This window comes from Anopheles coustani, chromosome 2 (genome assembly GCF_943734705.1).
Source record: "Anopheles coustani chromosome 2, idAnoCousDA_361_x.2, whole genome shotgun sequence".
NCBI classification, from domain to species: domain Eukaryota; kingdom Metazoa; phylum Arthropoda; class Insecta; order Diptera; family Culicidae; genus Anopheles; species Anopheles coustani.
Window position 1 is genome coordinate 65406116 of NC_071289.1, and position 22266 is coordinate 65428381.

Below are 22266 nucleotides of genomic sequence, written 5' to 3' on the forward strand. Positions count from 1 at the left end.
TAAAATGCACCAGGAAAACAGGGAAACAGACAAACGTCCCCTCAATCAGTCCCAATCAAGCATCGAATCACAATCGAGTGCAACTATTTCTCTGCTCGCCAGCACAGGGGGGTTACCCATTTAACCCTTTGTGACCCTACGGAAACGTCCCTGGGACGGCTAAGACCTCTCCCGTCGTGGACTTCGGTGGGTGCAAGCATGTCTTCCGCGATTCCAATCCGCCCGTGCTCCTAATTAGCGCAACACCTAGCCATTTCTTTTCATGTTTTCCCTACCACCACCAGGCGAAGCCAAAGATCGAGTGCACTTTGAACGTCTCTCGGTTGCGGTCCCGCTGAAAAAGTCTGAACCCCTCAATCAAAAACCTGTAGCGGCTCCGGCCGGGGTGATTGATTTACGATTGGCAGGCTACGGTTTCCCGGTTCGGTTCGACTCGGCTTCGAATGGCCTCTCGACAGTAGTGGCCGCAGTGTGGGAATAATGGAAGCATCCGACTCCAAACCTCCCGGACGGTCAGAGCCGCGGTAGGTGGCTGCATAGTTGCTCCGAGTATATAGTTTATTTTCTTCACACTCGCGGCCTCCGGGAAGCGAGACGGTGCCGTTTTTGCTTCATATTTTTTTTTACTTTTTCTCTGTTTACCGTGCGTATAACTCAAAAGTGCCAACGCCTGCCAATTGTGGCCCACACCAGCTTTGGCAGCGGGGCTGCTCGTAAAGCTTACGGAATTTAATTTATGACCTCAAATTGGATCGAGCCAGTTCAAACATATCAATTACGAGCGTTTTTTTTTTGTTATTGTAACAGGATGTGCGTTTTTTCTCCTGAAATGATCCTGTAAAAAATTGTATCACTCTCCATTGCATCACAGTTTTTGTTGGCTTGCATATGGAAAAATATTTTATAACACAATTAAAAACATATGAAGAAGAAACATACTAACAAAATGGTGCTCTCATACCGTTGAACCCAACGCAAGCTCGGTAGTGAGTATGTCTCTTACAACAACACTTGACGTACCCCTGGTGGACAATTATCACCCATCAGCTCATCAGCAAACCCCGTCAAGTACCGAACCGAAGTTCCGACATGATATTTTCCTATTTTTTTCATACAACTTCTTCTTCACTCAACTGCAATTGTGGCAGTCGTCGCACCGTACAACCAACATGAAACCAATTAAATCAATTTCCTGTAATTACCGTCCGATTGCTTTACCCAAGCGATGCAACTGTGCGGAATGTGATATTTCTGAAACCAACCGATGGCCCCTGCACGTTAAACGGGTAGGTTTTTCCTCGCAAGGTGTTTTCATTCAGTCGTGCGGCTGTGGATTTTTAATCATTATTTCCTAAAAGTGTAAATGTCCCAACTGGCGAATTTTGTCTCGTTATCATATCGTTACCATCTCGTTTGTTAATTTTCGATCTCCATAACGAGACAAAGTGTTGCACCAAAAAAGGGGGTGGGGTGCAACATTCAATCGGTTATTTTGTGGTGGTGTTAGTGCCAAACAGAGGTTACGAATGTGTGCGTGCTATTTCACCATAATGGCACGCACACAACTATATAATCCATTTCGGATGTCAAATGAGACGGAGAAGACGGTGTTGTATTCTGCTCGAGCCGCCAACGCGGAAATTTTTATTTTTCGTAGAATTCCTCCGCTTCTTCAACATTCTGCTCTCCCAAGGGCGGTTTCTTCCTCCGGTGTTATTTCTGTTGAACGAAACAAACCAAGGAATAGAATTAGTGAATCGTTGTTATAAAAGGTTATGATTTTGCACTACCACTTTGTTTACTTACCGATTCTAAAGCCTGTCTCATAGTAAATTGAGCCAAAAAAAGCGCGCTACTGTGGCGCCTGTAGTGGCGTCAGCCAGAAACTAATATTTTTAGTAGTATTAGTAAATAGTAACAATCAAGTTGTGCAAGTTTCAGACCTGTACTATTGTTTTTCGCTAAATGCCGTATAATGGAAATTGATCGACCAAAAATAAATCCGCACAAATAACTGGAGCGCCGGTGGAGAGATTGGCAAGGCCTGGAATCCATAATAAAAGCAAAGAAAAATTTACAAGTATTTTTCTTTTGTACAGTTATACATAAAGTTTGTTATAAAAATAGGTTTTTACTTTTTGCGTGTTCCTTGTTCTTATAAATTCACGTACATTTTTTAGCCGATTTTTCGACCTGCCATTATTCCAAGGTTGTCTTGGAGTGGTACTGGGCCAATAAGATCACTTGGTACCAAAACCAAACTTCCCAGAGTTTCACCCCATCGAAAAAATCTGGGCAATCACAAAACTTCGTCTTAGACAAAGTGGTGAAACAGTTACAGATGTTCTTGGCAAAAGGAAGTTAACGGAGGTTGCGAAAACGGTGTCCCATTCCACGACATGGGCGTTAATGCAGGAAACAAAAACAAAATACGTGAATTTAAAAGAACAGGGATCACGTAAATAGTAAAAACACATTTTTGTAACAAACCTTATGTAAAACTGTACAGAAGAAAAATACTTGTCATTTTTTTGTTTTTTATTTTAATGGGTTCCCGGTACATTCAATTTGCTTAGTTGCCTTGGTGCTATAGTATTTTGTGCGGATTTATTTTTGGTCGTTCAATTTCCATTATACGGCATTTAGCGAAAAACAATAGTACAGGTCTGAAACTTTCAGAACTTCATTGTAACTATTCACTAATACTATTAAAAATATTAGTTTCCGGCTTACGCTACTAGAGGCGCCACAGTAGCGCGCTTTCTTTGGCTCAATTTACTATGAGACAGGCTTTAAGATCCGGCCAACGCATTCGTGGACGATCGAACTCCCCATCCGTTTCCCGGACCAGATCGCACATGAGCTGACACTGTTCCCGACTTGTTGATGGATCCTATTAGTTTCCGTTTAGGCGCCATGAACATTGAAAATTCAACACACTCTTACGGAAGGAACAACACTTTACACTTTTTCACTCGACTGTTCTAGCGCTGGATGTTTCGAAGACTGAAAACTTCATCGCGTCGCGATTGACAGTTGGTGCGTGATGGCATTCATACAGACGACCTTTTTTATTATCTACATGATTGACCGACATAAAGTGCACCAACACACATTCGGGTTTCTGTGCAGTGTGGGAATGCTACACGATCGGCTCCGCTATTGTAATGTGTCAGACTGAAAGGGAAGATGTGAAAGGGCAGATGTGACTTCTCCCCTAGCACACCGGTTCATCATTAGAACGAGAAGGAAGACAAAGTGTGCAAGAGAAAGCTGACAGTTGTGGACTCGCGGGGGTAGGAATCTGTGGAAACGGGGCAATGTTGCATGTCGCCGTCAGTTGGGGTGCCAACGGAATGGATTTTCTTCTCCTTCGCTAGTTTTTTATTTGTTTTGCAGCAGGTGACGATTTATGAGACGGTGAGTGACATGCATCAGTGCATACTCGATTGCATCGGTGCATCCCCTGGAGTGGGGTGAAGGGTGTCGATTACACTAATAGACTCCCTTATTTAACGAGTTATTATGTTACCAATCCCTGCCCTTGCGAGAAATTTTACTTGGAGATTGTTTTTCTTAAAATTGTTTTTGTACTAACGAGAACGTTTTAGAAGCAATGAGCTAAGAATAGGATTACTTTTAAATCTTTGGTAATCAGATTGAAATAATTGAGCTACAAAAACTAATTAAAAAGAAATACAAACAAACAATTTGGATGAGAGAATTGAAATTGGTTTTTAATCTGTAAATAATCGAATGAAATCCGCCTAAATATTCTACGTTTTGCAACAATAATTATAAAAAATATCCGATTCGTACCACGCTGGTTCCTTTGGAGGTAAACTGCCGTAATGCCACGAAAAGGACCGTTGCTCAAACAAGCCAATCGCCATCGCCAATGTCGCAACATTCCACGCTCCAAACGATTTCCCAACATGCCACCATTTGGTCGTTGGCGCGTTAGCACATTCGGACTGGGTAACCTCAAACACACACACATACACACTTCCGGTCCGGGTGGAAAACCGGCGGAAAGAGGCTACGAGGCTATGGCATGAAAATGCCATAAATCAGCGGATTCGTTCGGTGCAATTTTTGTGCCAACTCCGGTTGCGCAATACCTGGAAAAACTTTGCCAGCAATTTTGCACCTCCAATCGAGCAGCGCAACTTTGCAACTAATATTTATTTATTTGCCGATGTGCAATATCGAACGAACGAGCAGTACGCCACCATAAGGTAACACCGGAAACATGAACGGTTTGGTTCCGACTTCTTCCGACCGACGTGCCGGTATGTTTGTTCGCTCTAAATTGACAATTTATCTGCTGCTTCTGTTTTCTGTGCAAGTTTTATCACGAAAAATCAATCACGTCTCTTCTGCCTCCGAGCGCAACAGAACGAACTTGTCGAGTTCTGCCGAGAGAAGAGATTGCTTATTGATCGATTTTTCCAGATCTGTTGCATCCCACGCATGCAATCGGTGCTACCGTTCCCAGGCCACGTTGGACAAGCGGGTGAAACAGTGAGCTACATAAATATTTCCAAAACGAATAAGGCGACCCTTGATTGGTAACCGATGCTCGTTGACGATTTGTCCAAGCTGTTCGCCTTTTCCAAGCCCCGGGAATGGTGTTGAAAGACACAAGGGGTGGGTTTTAAACCGATCCTTTGAACATACTTTGGGGAGAACTCAAACGAGGGCTTCAATTCGCAAATACAAACGCCAACTCAGTCGGCTAAAGACTTCCCAAACCATGCTGGTTAGTATAAGAAAGGCAGATTTTGCAAAAGTTCATCCCGGTTTAGCCAGCGCCGGCTCCGAGCTGGCATAATTCGATCGGCAACCACTTTCGGCCGGCTTAACTCGACTGACATTGAGGCGAATAGGTTTGCATAAATTTTTGTCAGATCGCTACGATATCGATACGATTTCGAACAACCGTCGAAATGGTACCGGTTTTCCCTCCCTCCCCACAACCAAAGGGAACGACACACAAACGCCCGATCCGAATGTTGGGCAATTTATTTTCCCAAACCCGCGCACGACACAAAACCGACGGGACGTAGCATGCATTCTAATAAAATCACGCCAACGCCTGTCACCTGGCATCGCCAGCGCTCCCACCTGGTTCGGGGTCAACGCATGGCGCAATATTGCCCTTTTGGTCGGTTTTGTTGTCTGAAATTTCATCAATCCCAATCCCGGACGCCCTTCAACGCCGGTGGCCAAATGGTCGCCACCCATTTCCGAGCCGATCCGATCTGTTGAGCTAGTCAACATGGTCCTGTTTGTCTGTCGGTCTGTCCGTCCGCCGGTTGGTTTCAATGGCAAACATTGACATTTTCCAGGTACCGTTCCATCACGGGTTTGGTCCTGAATGTTTTTTTTCCATCGGTTCTCCCACCCAAAACCTATTCTACAACCATAACGCAAACCTTCCGACACGTCCTACGGTGGCTTGTTCCGTGTTATTGGGTTCCGCGTTCACGTCGACGCCAACGCCATTTCCTACTCTACCCTTTTGCCCCACAGCAAACCGCCTCTCGCCGAAGGGCCGATAAGTTTAATTTATCGTTCTACCGTCGGAGCACGGTCGAATATTACTTTACACCAGCGCAGTGTAATATTTCCGCTGAGGACGATGGGAACCACGAGCTGCGAGCATCGCCAAAATCGAACCAATTCTAAACTTTTACCACAGCAAGGCTACATTTTCCCGCCCCCCAAACGATTCGGAGAAAAGAATGGAAGGGAAATTCTGCAGCCAAATGATTGCGCGAGGGTGAAAAATGGAAACGCCATTCGATACCGGAACCTTGGTAGAACGTTACTGGGGCTGACCTTTGCGATATTGCCTGGGGGTCGGTTTTCAATTTCCTTTGGGTTTGGTCTTTTATTGTGATTTCGAGGTTGGCTCAATGGACGGATTTTCATTAGGGTTAAGCATGAAATCATGCCATTTGCGGTACATCCGGAAAAAATAAACAAAATATTGACCAGAGCTACGATAAAGTCAATACAACTTTATAAACATTCATTAAAATTAATAAATGGTAATTGCAACTATTTGGATTTAATTAACCAACTTCAAACATTTGAGTTGAAGCGTTTTTTTTTTAATTTTAAGAAGGAAACTCAAAAGACTACATTCTTACCTTCGTAAATCAACTACGAAATCTCAGGGTCTTACCTCGTGCATGAACAAATGGCACTCCTTACTGACGTGTGAACTCCTGAACAATTCCCAAAGAACTCCCAAAGTGCTTCTCAACCGATGGTAGAAACACTCGCCATCGCAAATATTGTGCAAATAAAGAGTCACACACATACCCGGCATACAATGCGCCGTGTTTCTCCTGCACCTGAATGCAACCGTCTATCATAGAGTGCACATTCGATGTCGCTGCACCATATTCCCATATTGTTATGCAAATACATGTTGGTATAGATTTGTTTCTATTCAGCCCAGCAGCAAGAAGATGAACTCCGGTTGCATCGATGCAACACACGGCGGACGGACCTGCCAAGCCGTCTGCCATTGACAAAATGGCATCTGAATGTGTGCCATGCATACGACGATGCACCCCTCTGAATGCACTTTTGAAGCGGCGAAGTACGTGGGAATTTCACACACACACCTTAGGGCACCGTGGGAAGAGACCGAAACCGGTGGCGTTGAATAGAATCTTCTGCACGCTGATCAATAGCTTGCCGGGGTCAGACGTTTCGAATTCACCTGCCATACGTAGGTTAAGTTGCTTCGGTTTGTGACGTTCATGCGAAAGGGGGATGAAAAATTGTGACGAAATAGAAAGAAACCCCAGTTTTGTCAGGAAGTTGCCGAACAAAGATATGCCTTAAACGACGAAGGGTTTGTAAGAGATCTAATCAATATTGGTGCATTGAATAAGACTCATCTCATATCTGAACAATGATAGATTTTAGTATAGGCATAAAATTTTAAATTTGTAGGTGGATTAAGATTAAATAAATGTTGTAAGTTAAAAGAAGGAACTAACGGTTACCAATTCTTCACTCGTTCCAGATGAATCGTTAAACCGTGATCAGAGTCCAGCCTCGTCCTGGTGGAGCTCACACCTGACCGAGCCACCGAGCAAGAACTTCTACCAGGCGACCCACGGTCTGCTGCAGACACACCCATCGGTGCCCGGTCTGAAGCCGGCCAGCCCTTCGGCGCTGCCGCTCAGCTCGGCGGGCACTCGCAGCCCCACGGTCGGCGCACCACTGTCCTCGGGCAGCCTCAACAGTGGATTTCCGTCCATTGCCAATCCCAACCCGCGGTCGCCGTTTCGCCATCTGGACTTCAGCACGAGCGCGACGGCAGAGCTTCGCCGGAACCCGAGCCTCTCGGCGCCGGACGAGTGTGCCCGGGCGTGCCGCGAGGGAGAACCGCCAAGGATTTGCTACTACCACTTCACCGTCGAGTACTACACCGTACTTGGAGCGTAAGTGTTTTGAGTTTTTACCTGATGTCCCGTGGGGAGATACTTATAGTGTTGCTCTGATTCCAGTGCCTGCCAGGTCTGCACACCGAACGCTACCAATACCGTCTGGAGCCACTGTCAGTGCGTTCTGGCCGACGGTGTCGAGCGCGGTATCCTCACGGTGAACCGTATGATCCCCGGACCGTCGATTCAGGTGTGCGAGAACGATCGCGTCGTGATCGACGTCGAGAACCACATGGAGGGCATGGAGCTGACGATCCACTGGCACGGAATCTGGCAGCGTGGCACGCAATACTACGACGGTGTGCCGTTCGTCACACAGTGTCCCATCCAGCAGGGCAACACCTTCCGGTAGGTTCAGTTAATACTTCTGTCACTTCTCCTCTAGAGGAGATTCCTCTTCGGCTCAGATTCCTGGTACTAATAAGCTCGCTGTCATCTTCCTTCCTGCACACAGTTATCAATGGACTGGCAACGCGGGAACCCACTTCTGGCACGCCCATACCGGTCTGCAGAAGCTGGACGGTCTGTACGGTAGCATCGTCGTCCGCCAGCCACCGTCGCGCGACCCCAACTCCCACCTCTACGACTTCGATCTGACCACGCACATCATGCTGGTGAGCGACTGGCTGCACGAGGACGCGGCCGAACGCTACCCGGGCCGTCTGGCCGTCAACACCGGCCAGGATCCCGAGTCGCTGCTCATCAACGGCAAGGGCCAGTTCCGCGATCCTAACACCGGCTTCATGACCAACACGCCGCTGGAGATCTTCACCATCACGCCCGGCCGCCGCTACCGGTTCCGCATGATCAACGCGTTCGCGTCCGTCTGCCCGGCCCAGGTCACCATTGAGGGACACGCCCTGACGGTGATTGCCACCGACGGCGAGCCGGTCCATCCGGTGCAGGTTAACACCATCATCTCGTTCTCCGGTAAGTCCACGGGGCTCGAAGGACTTGCCGTAAGCTCTTCAACTCCAATTCAATAATGCACCGCACCGCCGGAAGGTTAATTGATTCATCATTAATTTCCCACCGGAAAAGCGCATCGGAAAAGTGTAATTAACTGGACAAAATTCGTCGAAAAAACTGAAATGGCCTGATGTGATTACTTTTCGACTGTCCGTAGTTAATGCAATCCATATGGAAGTGACCGGCAGTCTGTTTGGAATCAATTACTCCCACCGCCTAAAGGGCAGTGGGTCATGGAACGCTCACCGTGCGTTCTCACACCGATCACCTTCCGGGGGAGGGTGGTTTTGGATGTTGTTTTATTTTTCCTCCATTCCGTTCCAATCACTCCGAACTGCACCCACCACCCCAGCCAAATGTTGTGCATGTGTGTAAGGCACAACATTTACACTGCATCCAACCGTTTCGTGAGTTATTCGAACAAAAAATCCAAAGGTCACTGCCAAGGTAAAACCCTCGGAAACGTGACTCGACCTTTGCGGACCCCGGTGAGGGAGGTGCATCGTGACGCGGGTGGGTTGGGTTGGTCAAAAACGACTGACTCTTCATGTTTTTTTTTTTCCTCTCTCTCTCTTCACCTCTTTCGGTTTGTTCTTACCTGAGGGGTTTTTCGAGGCCGCAATTTGGCGCGCCAGCCACACGGTCTCGGGGAGGGAGAGCAAGAAAATCAATCCGACGCGTACGAACCGATCGGTGCGCCCCTGTGTATGTGCTTTGCATGCACAAAACTCGCAATCAATTTTACACTGTGTGTGGGTGGTCGATGTTGGGCTACCCTCTTCAGGCTTTTTGTTCTGCTGGTGTGATGCAATCGAATCGAGCCTTGCTCGAACCACCAACTCTTTTGATTCGTCGATAGAAACGCCGTACGGAATTGGCGTCGATTTCGATTCGTAGCCTCTGGTGAATAAAGTAAAAAGAAAATCGAAACCGGTCGCCATCGGTGGGGAAACTTTCAAGTGCCGCCCGTCGGAGGCGGAGGAACTCCAACGCCTGACAGAAAATGGAATCAACGGCGACGACCAGCAAAACCTCATTGGCATGCATGCAACGGAACCGTCCGGAAACTGCCAGCCAGGGTGCATTTACGGATGTGACCGTTTGAGCCGAGTGCATTTGAGTCGATGGTGAATGGCCGTGCGGCGCCTTTGATCTGCCGCCATTCGCCATCGGACCCAGAGTGAAATTGTAGCAAGATGTTGCCATCGGTGTCTTTTTTCTTAGAAATGGTGCAATTATTCCTAAGCATACTTCTTACAAAGGTTCCGCGTTCATGGCAAAAGTTAGGTATGAAAAATGTAAATTATTTTCCCAATAAAATACTTGCTTTCAATCATACCAAACAAGTACCAGTACAGTACATACCAGTACAATTGGTAACAAAAAAAGGATTGAAGATATTCCATTCACTTGCAATTTAAAAACAAAGTAGATATTTGTCAGAAAGCAATAAAAACACGAATACTCTTCATCAGAGTACAGATAGAAAACGTTAAATAAATCGCACTTAATACAAAATATTGTATTTTCGTGTAGTTAACATTTTCCACAGTTTTTAAAGAATTTTCTATGCAGTTCATATATAATTTTATCAAGATTATTTAATAACAAAAATATTTGCATGTTACTGATACTCACCAGCACTGTCATCGTCATTAAATAATAGTGCTGATGAGTATAACTCAGCAAACTTACAGTAGAAAAAAATCCGCTATAGCTTATTATGCATTTTATTTTTTTTGACACTGATTCCTAATTCATTTCAACCCTTTCGTGCCTCGTTAGTACAATCAAAGTTAAATTTGATTTCTAATTAGTTTTATCCTTGAATGAATGAAATTTAGAGCGCAAAGATAAGTTAAAACTGACAGGAATGTACCAAATATGGACTGCAAAACATTTTTCTGTACACTACTCCCTCCCTATATGTGGAAGCAACAGTCATGGAAGAAAAAGAACATGCAATTCACGCGAAAATACGGTAGTTTTAAATACATTATTGTTGCACAGTTTCACTTTGAGTGTTTTGTGCTCGTATTCTATTATTGTTTGGTACAAAGAGGCGAATGTGGCCGAAAGGCTCAAAGTCTCTATAAAAATCAATCAACAACAACAATATGTTTGGTACTATGCAACGTGCATCTTTCAAATAGACGCACGATGAGATAATTATGAACGAATAATTGTTAAGGATCCTACCTTCGCGAGTAGCTTAATGTAAAAGTATCAACAAGGTAAAAGTAAACCTCAGAGCTCTACTCTCTTGAATCCAATTATCACCACGCCACCATATTTACGAACACCCGAATCCGAAGCACCATCCTCCGTTGCAAACATGTCAACACGTCCGCAAAAAGACAAACACGTCCTGCAATGTGACAGCGCAACAAGTTCTCCCGACGTCCTTCGGATGCTTAACGACTTGAGCGCTAATTATGGGGTCGCCCGGTCCTCCACGCCGGTCAAAGGACACCGGGCAGGCGTACTGGCAAATAACTAGAGCAACCTCGTTGGTTTGAAGGAGAAAACACCAATCTGGCCACCGTTGAAAATCTGTTTTTAATCCGGTTACGACATGAACCTCCCTCGGCATGAGGTCGAGAATTCGTCTTTCCGGCTCGGGTGTTCGAAAGCGAGTAGCAAAGGAAACATTCCAAACGAAGCGCCGCTGCGAACATCCAACATCCAAAATGGCCTCTGCCTTCACCTATTCACACTTTCACTCTTTTCTTCTCCTCTTTTCCCGCCACGTTTCGCTCGCAGGAGAACGTTACGATTTCGTCATCACCGCGGACCAACCGGTCGGTGCGTACTGGATTCAGCTGCGAGGACTCGGCGAGTGCGGCATCAAGCGCGCCCAACAGTTGGCCATCCTTCGGTACGCCCGCGGACCGTACCAGCCCGCCTCCCCGCCACCCACGTACGACGTCGGTCTTCCGCAGGGTGTTGTAAGTATCCCAGGACCATCAATCACCATAAAAACCCATCTTCATCACCACCATCACCATCACCACCCGACCATTCATGATGCCCAGAAGAATATCCTCCATCATCTGTCTACCCCCCACACGCCTATCTTCTCTCTGTCCCGCCTATCGTTGAAGCAAAGTAGAGAAAAAAAGACAAAGAAAACAATGGTTCCCTCCATTCTCCTCCACAAACATACACACATCAACGGTCAGGGTTTGACCTTTGGTGCTTCTGTAAATATTTTACTATTTGTACAGATCCACCGTTTGTTCGCGCTCCTTCTTCTTTCACTGTGTGGCGTTCTTTCGCTTCACCGTTTTGTTTCGTCGCCAATCCGTGGAAACGTCCTTTCTGTGAGATTTCTGCAGCATATCCTCTTTTTTTCTATTTTGTGCACGTGTCCCTACGCTCGGTCACATTTATTTCACAAAAACATGCTGTCCTTACATACCTTTTCACTCACTATCGCTCTTTGTACTATTGCTCGGTGTCACCACTTTCTCTCTTTCTCTCTCTTTCATCGGGAAATGTATTCCTTCCACCAACCTTTCCCGCCGCGTGGAGGAGACAAAAACAAATCGAGCCATTTTCACGCCGACACGAATCGGCATCTGTTTCGGAGTGGATGTAAATATTTCCCGCCCGCTCCGAACCGATCCCTTCTTCCGTAGTCCACTGGAGCCGGGAGGTACCGTTTTCATTCATCTTAAGCTGTCGTGTATAGTACTTTTTCACCCAAGCTTGTACCTTTTTTTCTGTAATGCTACGCACGAGCGAATGGATTGTTTTCCATCATCACCATATTTGTGTATAAAATGCCTCTTCATTCGAAATACGGGGTCTAAAAACCGCCACCTTTGTGGTTCTTGTATATTATAGTGTAGTATAGAGTGTTTAATGTGTTTCTTTAGTCCTTGAAACCATTCGTGTACAGTTTGATTAAGTTTTACCTTTGTTTTTTATATACTTTTCTATTTGATTAAACATCCCACCTAAATTGTACAAAACATATGCAACCATCCAAACGTTTACAGGATACACCGTTTTCATGCTAAACAAAAAACACACAATTCGTAGTAATCAATCATTTTGGAAGTCACTATCATTTAAGAGGACTAGCATAGGTGACTTGGTGAGAAAACCATTAGCAACCGAAAATGCCAAAGCGGGTAAAAGCGATACACAAAGTACCGGTTTCCAGAAAACTCGATGGCGTTAATGTGTCTCCCCCGGTGGGCGAACACTTTGTGCGCTGGTAAGTGATTGTGCATTAATTATTACACCTTCCAATTGGATTTCGATTCCCAAACCCAATCGAACACTCGAGCGTTGTCGTCCGTGTGTGTGTGTGTGTATGTCAGTGTCCCCGGAACGATTCCCCGGCATATAGTTCTTTGTTAGGCTAACTTCCCCGGGTAGCCCCCGGATTGGGCCCGGTGTGGCCTTAGAATAATGGATGCCCAACATATGCCACCCCGTTCGTGGGCGGTTGGGAGAAGTTGACAGGTAATTAATCGGGCACAAGGATGTATCGTCAGGAAAACGGGGTTTGGGTTACTTTATCCGGGAAACCCCTTTCCCAGGGTGTTGGTGTTAACCTTCACCGTGGTGTATTTGTTTTCCTTTGCTTCGCCGTTTCACGACTTGGGTAACGTCGAGCCAAATCAACCCTACCTCCGATTGTTAAAGTCATCGTTGGGTCGGAAAACCATGCGGATCCTTTATCCTTCCGGTCGGGTTTTGGCCTTAGCAAGAGTGTGGTAGTGTTTTGGTAGAACATTAATGCGACGTCCTGTTGACGTGGTGTTGTTGGCAACACTACAATGAATGGAAATATCCGTTAATCCGATTCCATGTTAATTCGGCCTTTTCCAGGATCTCCATCACCATGGGAAACGCGGCAGCTCTTATTTACTTAGGGTTCTTTCTTTCGTTTCTGAAAGTTGTGGACGATACCTTAAAGCCGTTTCTTATATTTTAAAATTTACATTACTTCCATGGAAAGATGATCCAAGAACAAAACCAAAACCAACAACCCCCATCCGCTTCGATGATTGACATTTCTTAATGAGGAAAAGTGTGGCCTCAAGGAAAAACAACAACCTACGTTGTTCAGTTTTCCCCCTCAGGTCAAAAATACATTTTCTCGGTTCGGAGGGTTTTGTCGATAATGTTATGGATGAGGTTTTTCTACTCTCGTTTTTTTCCTTTCCACTCATCAATCCAAGGGTAAAAACAGACCAAACTCTTGGATTCAACAAGGTGCACTTTTCTGCGAGTGGAAAAGGCCGCAATTGCAAACTGATTCACCGGGAAAGAGCAGGCAAAAAATCTGTTCCTATCTGCAAACGGCATCCCGAACGTTCATCGGTTATCTTTGGTTCACTCATCTTTATCTTCATCGTTGTCGTCGTCGTCGTCGTGGTTGGTTTTTCTTCTGAGCGGTTCTGACTTTTCATTTCTCCCCCCAAACTGACTGAAACAAAAAAAACCCAACGTAAAAACCATTGATCTGTCACACTCTCATCACGCGCTCATCCCGGATCCCGAACTAAATCGAATGGCTTTTCTCTTCCTTCATCAACCCCCAAAATCACTTATGACACGTCCGCAAAAACCCACCCCTCCGTGCCGTGGTGTGGCCGTTCTGCTGATTCGTCGAAACGAAACGTAAAAACTATCAAAACAAATCAAAACCAAAACCAAAACAAAAACTGTTCGACCGATTTGGCGGATTTTCATCCACTTCGACCCGAACGAACCGTCCTGGGAGTGTAGGTCATGAACCCGCTCGATGCCCAGTGCAACGTCGAACGGGACGATGCCATCTGCGTCAGCCAGCTGAAGAACGCCAAGGAGATCGACCGGGCGCTGCTGCAGGAGAAGCCGGACGTGAAGATTTTCCTGCCGTTCCGCTTCTATCTCTACCGCCCGGAGGAACTGTTCCAGCCGAACACGTACAACCGTTTCCTGGGTAAGTAACGCCACCGGTTGGCTGGACCGGGCGGACCCCGAAAAGCCACGGAATTACGTGAAGTCCACTCGGGGATTAGGAAAAGCAATTCAGCGCAACCGATTGATTGGGTTTGCTCTCTCTCTTTTTGTCGCCAGTCGCTCCGACCGGAGACCATGTCATCTCGCTGATCGATGAGATCTCGTATCTGTCCGCACCGGCCCCACTCCTGTCGCAGTACGACGATATCAACCCGGAGCAGTTCTGCAACGGCGACAACCGACCGGCCAACTGTGGTGCCAACTGCATGTGCACCCACAAGGTCGACATCCCACTGAACGCCATCGTGGAGGTCGTCCTGGTCGACGAAGGTGAGTGCTCTAGCGAGCCGATTACTAGGAGATCGAACTCAAACCTACTCCACCCTCTTCGCCACTTCCACAGTCCAACAACCGAATCTGAGCCATCCGTTCCATCTGCACGGTTACGCGTACAACGTGATCGGTATTGGCCGCTCGCCGGACTCCAACGTGAAGAAGATCAACCTGAAGCACGCGCTCGACCTGGACCGACGCGGTCTGCTGCACCGACAGTACAATCTGCCCCCGCTCAAGGACACGATCGCCGTCCCCAACAATGGCTACGTGGTGCTGCGATTCCGTGCCGACAATCCAGGTAAGAATCGAAATTTACGCTATCTCTAATTTTCCATCCATTTGCAACACGGAGGAAGTAAAAGCGTCATGTTGAACAAGATGGGAGATTCTTTCTTTGATTAGAGATGATAATTTAAAAATAATTTAAATTTCAGGGGATTGGAAACTTTTTAATACATATGCAATGTTGGAAAGCGCCACTTCTCTTCCAACGTGACGTAATATTAAATCAAATCAATTCGAAGTTATGATGGTTAAATTGAAGCATTGGACAATCATAAGGAATATTCAGACAAAGGTCTCTAAAAAGCTGAATTTTTCAGTCTCAAAACTTCCCCCTTAAGATAAATGAAAGATTTATGAAAAACTAATTAAGATTCATTAATGCTAGACTAGGCATAAATATATTATGAATGAATATATTAGATTTATGCCTTATGAATACTTCGACGGCATTTATTCATTTTGATCCGGAATGCATTTGAATGATTTCCGAAATATTTTGAGATATTTCTCAGAAAAGTCAAGAGACTTTATAAATTCATGAATCTTAACGATCTGCCAAAGCTAAGGATCTGTTGACAGACAATAAAGACACTACCTCATCTTTAATTTGATTTAAATTAATGAATTCCTCTTTTCTAAGTTGATGGATTTCTAAACCATACGGGACTCATTTATCAATTTTAAAGCGTCAATTTTATTAATGAATAAATGTCCCTACTCTAATGAATGTTTCATATCAAAGAGGAAAGAAACATTTCAACTCTTTTAAAACACGCAATGTTCCAAGATCCAAATTTTGTTTCCCAGCTTTCTACTACCACACAAAGTTTTATTTGATTGTTGTTATATCCTTCGCAATATTTATCACTTCCAAGTTCTGGATCAATTAACGATGATTCGTCAATCTCTTTTCCTTACACTTTCTTTCGATTAGGATTCTGGCTATTCCATTGTCACTTCCTGTTCCACATCGTGATAGGAATGAACCTGATCCTGCAGGTCGGCACGATGGCCGATCTGCCGCCGGTGCCACCGAACTTCCCGACGTGCGGCGATCATCTGCCACCGATCAACTGAGCGGTTCCCGAAACGAACGCACACACACACACACACACTAACCAACGAATACATAGAAAGAACGGTGTCGTGGTATCACCCCAACCAACCTGATCCAATGGGAAGGCTGGAGGGCGGAAGGGACTACTACTCACCGCAACCGCGACGACAGGGATACGATACAAGCTAATCCCGCTAGGGGAACCAAACTAGAGGATCATTTTCTTTACTCGTTTTTAAGTCAAAACAACCTTCGCTTGCCTTTTTGCCGCTAACGGCACCAATTCGGTTTCCAATGTTTGCAGTTCGAAAGTTAAAAACCCGGCAATTCCGCGGGTCATCTGCACACATGGAAAACCAATTTCACAATGTTGTAGCAATATTCTTTTTTTAAAAATTCCATGTTTTCTGCCTTTGAAATTATTCGATCATTGCAAAAACCGGGACTCGGCAAGCCGATCGTGCGGTTGCTTACGGATCCCAACCATAATACTCCTGCCCGTTTCGGTTACGGTTCGGTTTTTTTTTCTTCGCCCAGGATGATGAAGTTTAGCTCCCGAGTATCCTTTTACGAGCAGAAACGACCGAAGGAAACATACGGGATAGCTAGCCAACACCAGGCAAGCCGTATCACACGTACCAAACGGGCACGTTTTTAATTTTTAATCTATTTTATATCCCTCGAAACCATTATCTATCGATGTTTGGCGAGTATTGGCACGCAGTCTGCGGCCCGAACGAATTCATGTACGAGCTTTTTTTATTACTTCTTTTTTGCATGTTGTAATTTATAGCGCAAAGCATCCAGTGTTTAAGTAAATTAATTGTATAGATAGACTAGGGCGAGGGAAAATGGGGGCCACCCAAACTCGATGCGACCCGCTGCTTTCCTTCGACCGGAACGGGAAACAGCATCACTTACTGTTGGTATTGCATTTCGGAACCAGATCTGTGGCTGATATAGAAAAAAACAAACAGAGGGGAAAACGAAAACTCGCTGCTAGAAACACAGGAAAAATACGGAGGAAATGTATGCCAGGATCACTTCAAACATCGTTTTCAAGCTCCTCGTTGAATGTGTATCTATTTCGACCAGAGAATCAACATCATTAGGACACGCACCGATCAACATACTCTCATACACAACCACATCGAAAACGGGGACACATATCGGGGATTTTATCGTACGTGAACGGTTGCCTCCATGGAAGGAGGGGTCCAAGTCCAGCGAGTGCTGCGTTTAGCTCTCGTTTGCCGCCATATTTATTTGCTAAAGTGATTTTTCAATCTTCGACTTTTGATTTAGCTTTGATTGTGTTTTTTTTTTATTTCATTCATTTTCCTAGGGTTTCATTAGTTTTAATTGATCCTTTTTCGTTCCAATTCGCCTGTGTGTGTAATGAACATTCCTCGTGATGTTTTTTTTACCGATTTATGTTTCTTTCCGTTTCGATTGTTTTACAGCTTTCAGTTGTATCTTCATTTTTCTTATTTTATTATTTTAGCAAACGAAGCAAAAAAATCTAAAAATAACAAACTGTCACGCCCCGATAATTGTTTTCAGTCAATCATTGATTCATTTCAAAACACCATCATACCCACACACACAGACACAATTACACATACACGCATCAATCACATGTCGAAAATGTATTCCCATTTCCTTGTAATCGCCCGGGTGGGATGGATAGTTTGTAAATAATTGATAGAATACTCAGCAGTTTCTGAAAGCAACAGCAGATTCTGCCTCAACACTTTCTTCCTTTACCAAGTGGAAATGTTTTCACAACTCTTTCACTGTTTCACTGTTTTTCTTCTGTTACAAATCCGTTCATAGCAATACATTGTAAATACTCATGGCCGTTGCCTGCAGACGCTATCCTTCGGGCCACATTTCACTCCAGTACTCTACCCATTTCCTGTCTGTAATATAAACGAGCTTTTCGAGTGAGTGTGTATGTTTTCAATTCGTTTTCCCGCTTTACCGTACCACCACCACCACCACCAACCATCAGCATACGGTTTTTGAGTGTAGAAAGGCAAGTAGCAGTGGCCCAAAATACCACCCGTCCCAACACTGGGCCACTGTTCGGCTGGAATGAGATTTACGACACACACACGCATAGGTGAAGCAATATAGCGACTCTTCGACAAATCCTCCAAAACGCATACCGCATATCATATTGAATACATGTAATAATATCTACTATAAAGTAAAAGAGTTCAAACACGATCGCCAAAACGATTGTGCATGCAAAGTGCGTAAAACCAGCTAAGCATAGATCTGCCACTATTAAAGAGAGTTTTTGTAAAAATGTGTATATACTGCTGTTGTTTGTTGTTTGTATTTATTTTCTCTCCCTATATGTATGTAATTAGTTCCTAAGTATCGATTCTTTTGTTGTTCCTTTCCACCCTCGGCTCGTAATATGCTCACCAGTTCCTATGCTTGATATTCTTTCATTTTCCCTCGGATTATATGATCGTAACTGTTTTTACGAGCAAAATTGTATAGTTTCCCAACTTTTGCTCGTAAAACGCTCGTACCTGGCTTGGTTCCGGGAAAAATTTCCATTGCAGAAAAAATAAAAACTGCCCAATCCCTATTCCACCATCCAAAGAACTTTCCTTCGTTCGCTGCCGTATCCCCACGGCGAAACGATCCCGTGGCATTCATATTTTTTGTTTCTCTTGTTCATTATACTTGCTAAAAAAACATGTTATTCTCCAACGCCCCACTATGGCAACTCTGCCAACGCTATCGTCCCTCGTTTCACTCTCTATTCTTTTGCACCGTTTCTTCCACTTCCTATCACTCCATGCCCAGGTAAGTACAACCTTAGAGTAAAGCGTGAGCGAAAGGAAGCGGCAGCTAGAGGCTAACCAAGGCGGTAGGAAAATATAATCAATAATTAAAGCCCATGCTGTCAGGGGCCCGGCAAGCAAAAACTGACAGAATTTAATTTTCCACGCAAGCGTCCGAGACGTGCTTTGGAACAGCAGTTCTTCAGTGCCGAAACTAAATGCTCCTAATTGTCAAGCGTAATATTTGGTGCATAATAAATGCTAACCTTCAGGAAACTTTTGGGGCAAGATGCCTCGCTTTCGATAATTAACATACAAAGCATGCATGAGAAAGTAATAACTTTTCCTTCAAATTCTGAACTGACCTACAAACCCTGTTCAAAAACTTATGTCTTATTCAAATCAAGTAGAAAACATTATTTTCATCATCACTCAATTAGGTGAAGTCGGTTAGGAATTAATTTACATTTATTTCGTCCATTCGCAGCAGCAACTTTACTTACCCATTCACTCAAAATATGTCAAACAGCCAACTCAATTTCTAAAACTTCCTTTCGCTTTCCTACTTCTATCGTAAAAGTTGGCGTGATAAAACGTCATCACTTCTTTTGCACCGTTTTGGGTGGGAAAAAGGAAAACTCACCCTTCAAATAATCGTCAAAGAAAAAGCTTACTCACCCTCCCCGCTCCGCTCTTCACACCTTCACAGCCTTTCTCGGCTGGCAAATCAAAATGCCGAAACCGCGCCGAACACCCAACGACCAGAGCACCAGGACGAGCGTCATAACAATTGACTTAATTTTCAATTCGCAGGTTCTAAACCCGCTCGATGCCGTCTGCAACATTCCCCGACCGGATGCGATCTGCGTTAGCAACCTGCGGAACGCCAAGAAGGCCGACAAGGCCGTCCTCTCCGAGCGGCCCGACGTGAAGATTTTCCTACCGTTCCGGTTCTACTTCTACCGCGTCGAGGAGCTGTTCACGCCGAACACGTACAACAAATTTTTGGGTAAGTCATCAGCCACCGGGCGCCTCCATCGGAGGGACGGAGGGGGGGGCGCGGTTCGTTATCGTGCGCTGCCTTTCTGAAAGCCGTTCCAATCGGGCTGCGGTGGCTAAATGAATGTCACAAACGTGAGCATACGGTCCACTCGGGTAAGCGAGTTGTTCGATTTTACGTGCTGGCAAATCGTGGAACACGCGGAGAGATGGAGGCGCCTAATCCTACACGGAAGGTAATTTGCACGAGTGGCATATTTTCAGACGAGTGTTCCCCTAGGGAAAGCAATCTGGTATCGGAATCAGCCAATTTTTATTGATCTTTTTTCGTGGTCTCTTTTTCACGAACGAACCATTGGAAAGCCTAATCATTTGCCTCGATTTAATTAGACATAACTTTCAACGGCAATGTAACTGACAATTATCGTTACGACGAAGCACGATACAGTTTAACGTCAACGATATTTTGTATGTTATCAGTTTCACTAATATTTTAAATCATTTTTAACTCTCTTTTGGTTAAATTTACTCTATATATGCAAACCGAATTAAAATCATCGTTAACAATTGTTGAATACAATGCCATTCGTTTGCAATGTTTCGATGTTCATCCTTTTTCCAATCAAAAACGTACGATGTCCATTTTCAATACCACAACGGAAGCTCAAATAAATCGGACCATATAGCATGGTCAAGTTTCCTTCGAGATCCGATTCTACCACTTTTCAAACCTTCCCTTTGTTGTCCACACTCTACTGCAAATATACCGATAACGAAAACGACCACTTGCTGCATGCGGAAGTGCACTAAAAATAGTAAATTCAGTTCCCATTACACCTTGAACAATCCCATCGGGCAAATAACAAACAGCGAACAAAAAGGCAAAAGGACCATCTTCCTTTTCTTCGCCCGTCCAACAAATGGCGCTCGCCCTTGGTGGATATTTTTGTGTGCAAATCGCAAACGGGAAAGTGCTGAAGCGGAGCAAAGCTCAAGCCCTCCGAGCGGACATTTGGGATGCGGGGGATAAAAATAGCCAATCGACGGTGCACCGATCCCGCATCCGGTCAGCTGTACTTGCACTCACAATTTCTGCCGGTGCTCGTCCTTCCGGACCAATACCGAAAAAAGGTTGGAGCAATTGCTTCGGTTGGGAGCGGAAAAACAAAAGCAAGCAGAGGGCAAACGAAACCAAACCCATCCCTTCGCCGGATGGTTGGGAAAACCACTTCCAGGCGGGGTTGCAGGAAGCAGATTTTGTTCTTTCTCCTACTGTCCAGTGGACCAGTGGACGGTGTTGCGGCACTTTATTTTTATATTTGCCCATCAAATCTTGCTTCACTTGTTGTCGCTCCGGAAGGGAGAAAAGCGAGAGGGAATGGGATGGGAAATGGCAAGAAAATGAATTAAAATACCTTCGAACCAACCCTGGACCGGTGAGAAGAATGCAATCGAATGCATCCGAATCCGGTAGGGTGATCATTTCAAGCGCAAGGAGAGCGCCTTTCCAAGCCACACGGACGATCGTGCAACGTGCCGGAATGTGTGCTCGTGCATGTTTTCACGTGGCGTTGAAAAGGGTCCAGTCATACGAAAGGCGATGACGATGTGATGATGACGCCGAGATAGTGTTGCGCCAATGAAAGGCTCTATTTTCAAACCAGGGGGCATTTGCACTGGAAATGAGCTCGTGTTCATAAGTTACCCGTGCTGGTTTATTTCCGTGCTAGTCTTGTTCAGTACTTCTCTGACTTCATTAGGCACCCGAAAGCAAAGAATGGCTCGCCGGCAGTAGGAGTAAAACAAGCAGCACTGATGAAAACTTTCGTTTGCAATCATACGCCGGATGTTTATCTACCGGAAAATGTATTCCCGGAAGAGTCACGTCTAGGTCGTGAATAAACTTGACCCGAACTTCAACACTCTAACTTAGACGATTGTTCTCCGGTCGTAAAGAACAGGTACTGATAACGGGAAAAATGTGTTTTCTTTTGTTTCGACTGTTTGACATACGTGATTTTTTTTTTAATTCCTACTATAAGACTCTCAAAGCCTTTAATTGTATTTTAAATAGAATCAATTATTACTTGAATAGAGAAGTATTGGCTATTTTGGAATAAGTCTTGAATATTTCAGGTTAAACTTTTGAAAAGGGCCTGTAACAATGATAACTGAGCATTACCCCCATTTTAAATAATAACAACTTCTACCGAAAGTTTACGGTCTAATGCAGTTTTACCCTCAAACTGGCAATACTTATTTATTGTTATTTCAATCGCCTTTTTACAAAACAAACGATTGACTGACTTTGGTCTGTTTGATTTTTACATCGCCGTATTTTGAAAAAACAAACTTATATTAATAATAACTTAAGTAAACT

The 22266-nt window shown here is 44.8% G+C and overlaps 1 protein-coding gene across 3 annotated transcripts in view; it reads left to right on the forward strand.

Annotated features, from left to right (window-relative positions):
* The window catches only part of LOC131263851 (uncharacterized), an 82162-nt gene that overhangs the window by 58524 nt on the left and 1372 nt on the right, over positions 1-22266 (forward strand). The window contains exons 2-9 of one of the 3 annotated variants that reach the window (XM_058266125.1): positions 7049-7469; positions 7536-7820; positions 7927-8402; positions 11205-11389; positions 14190-14385; positions 14523-14735; positions 14809-15039; positions 15961-16103. In XM_058266125.1, the coding sequence (XP_058122108.1) occupies positions 7049-7469; positions 7536-7820; positions 7927-8402; positions 11205-11389; positions 14190-14385; positions 14523-14735; positions 14809-15039; positions 15961-16103 (2150 nt within the window). Of the gene's footprint in view, positions 1-7048; positions 7470-7535; positions 7821-7926; positions 8403-11204; positions 11390-14189; positions 14386-14522; positions 14736-14808; positions 15040-15960; positions 16104-19700; positions 19897-22266 lie in introns of those variants that run through there. The other 2 variants (XM_058266124.1, XM_058266127.1) reach the window with 2 other exon arrangements.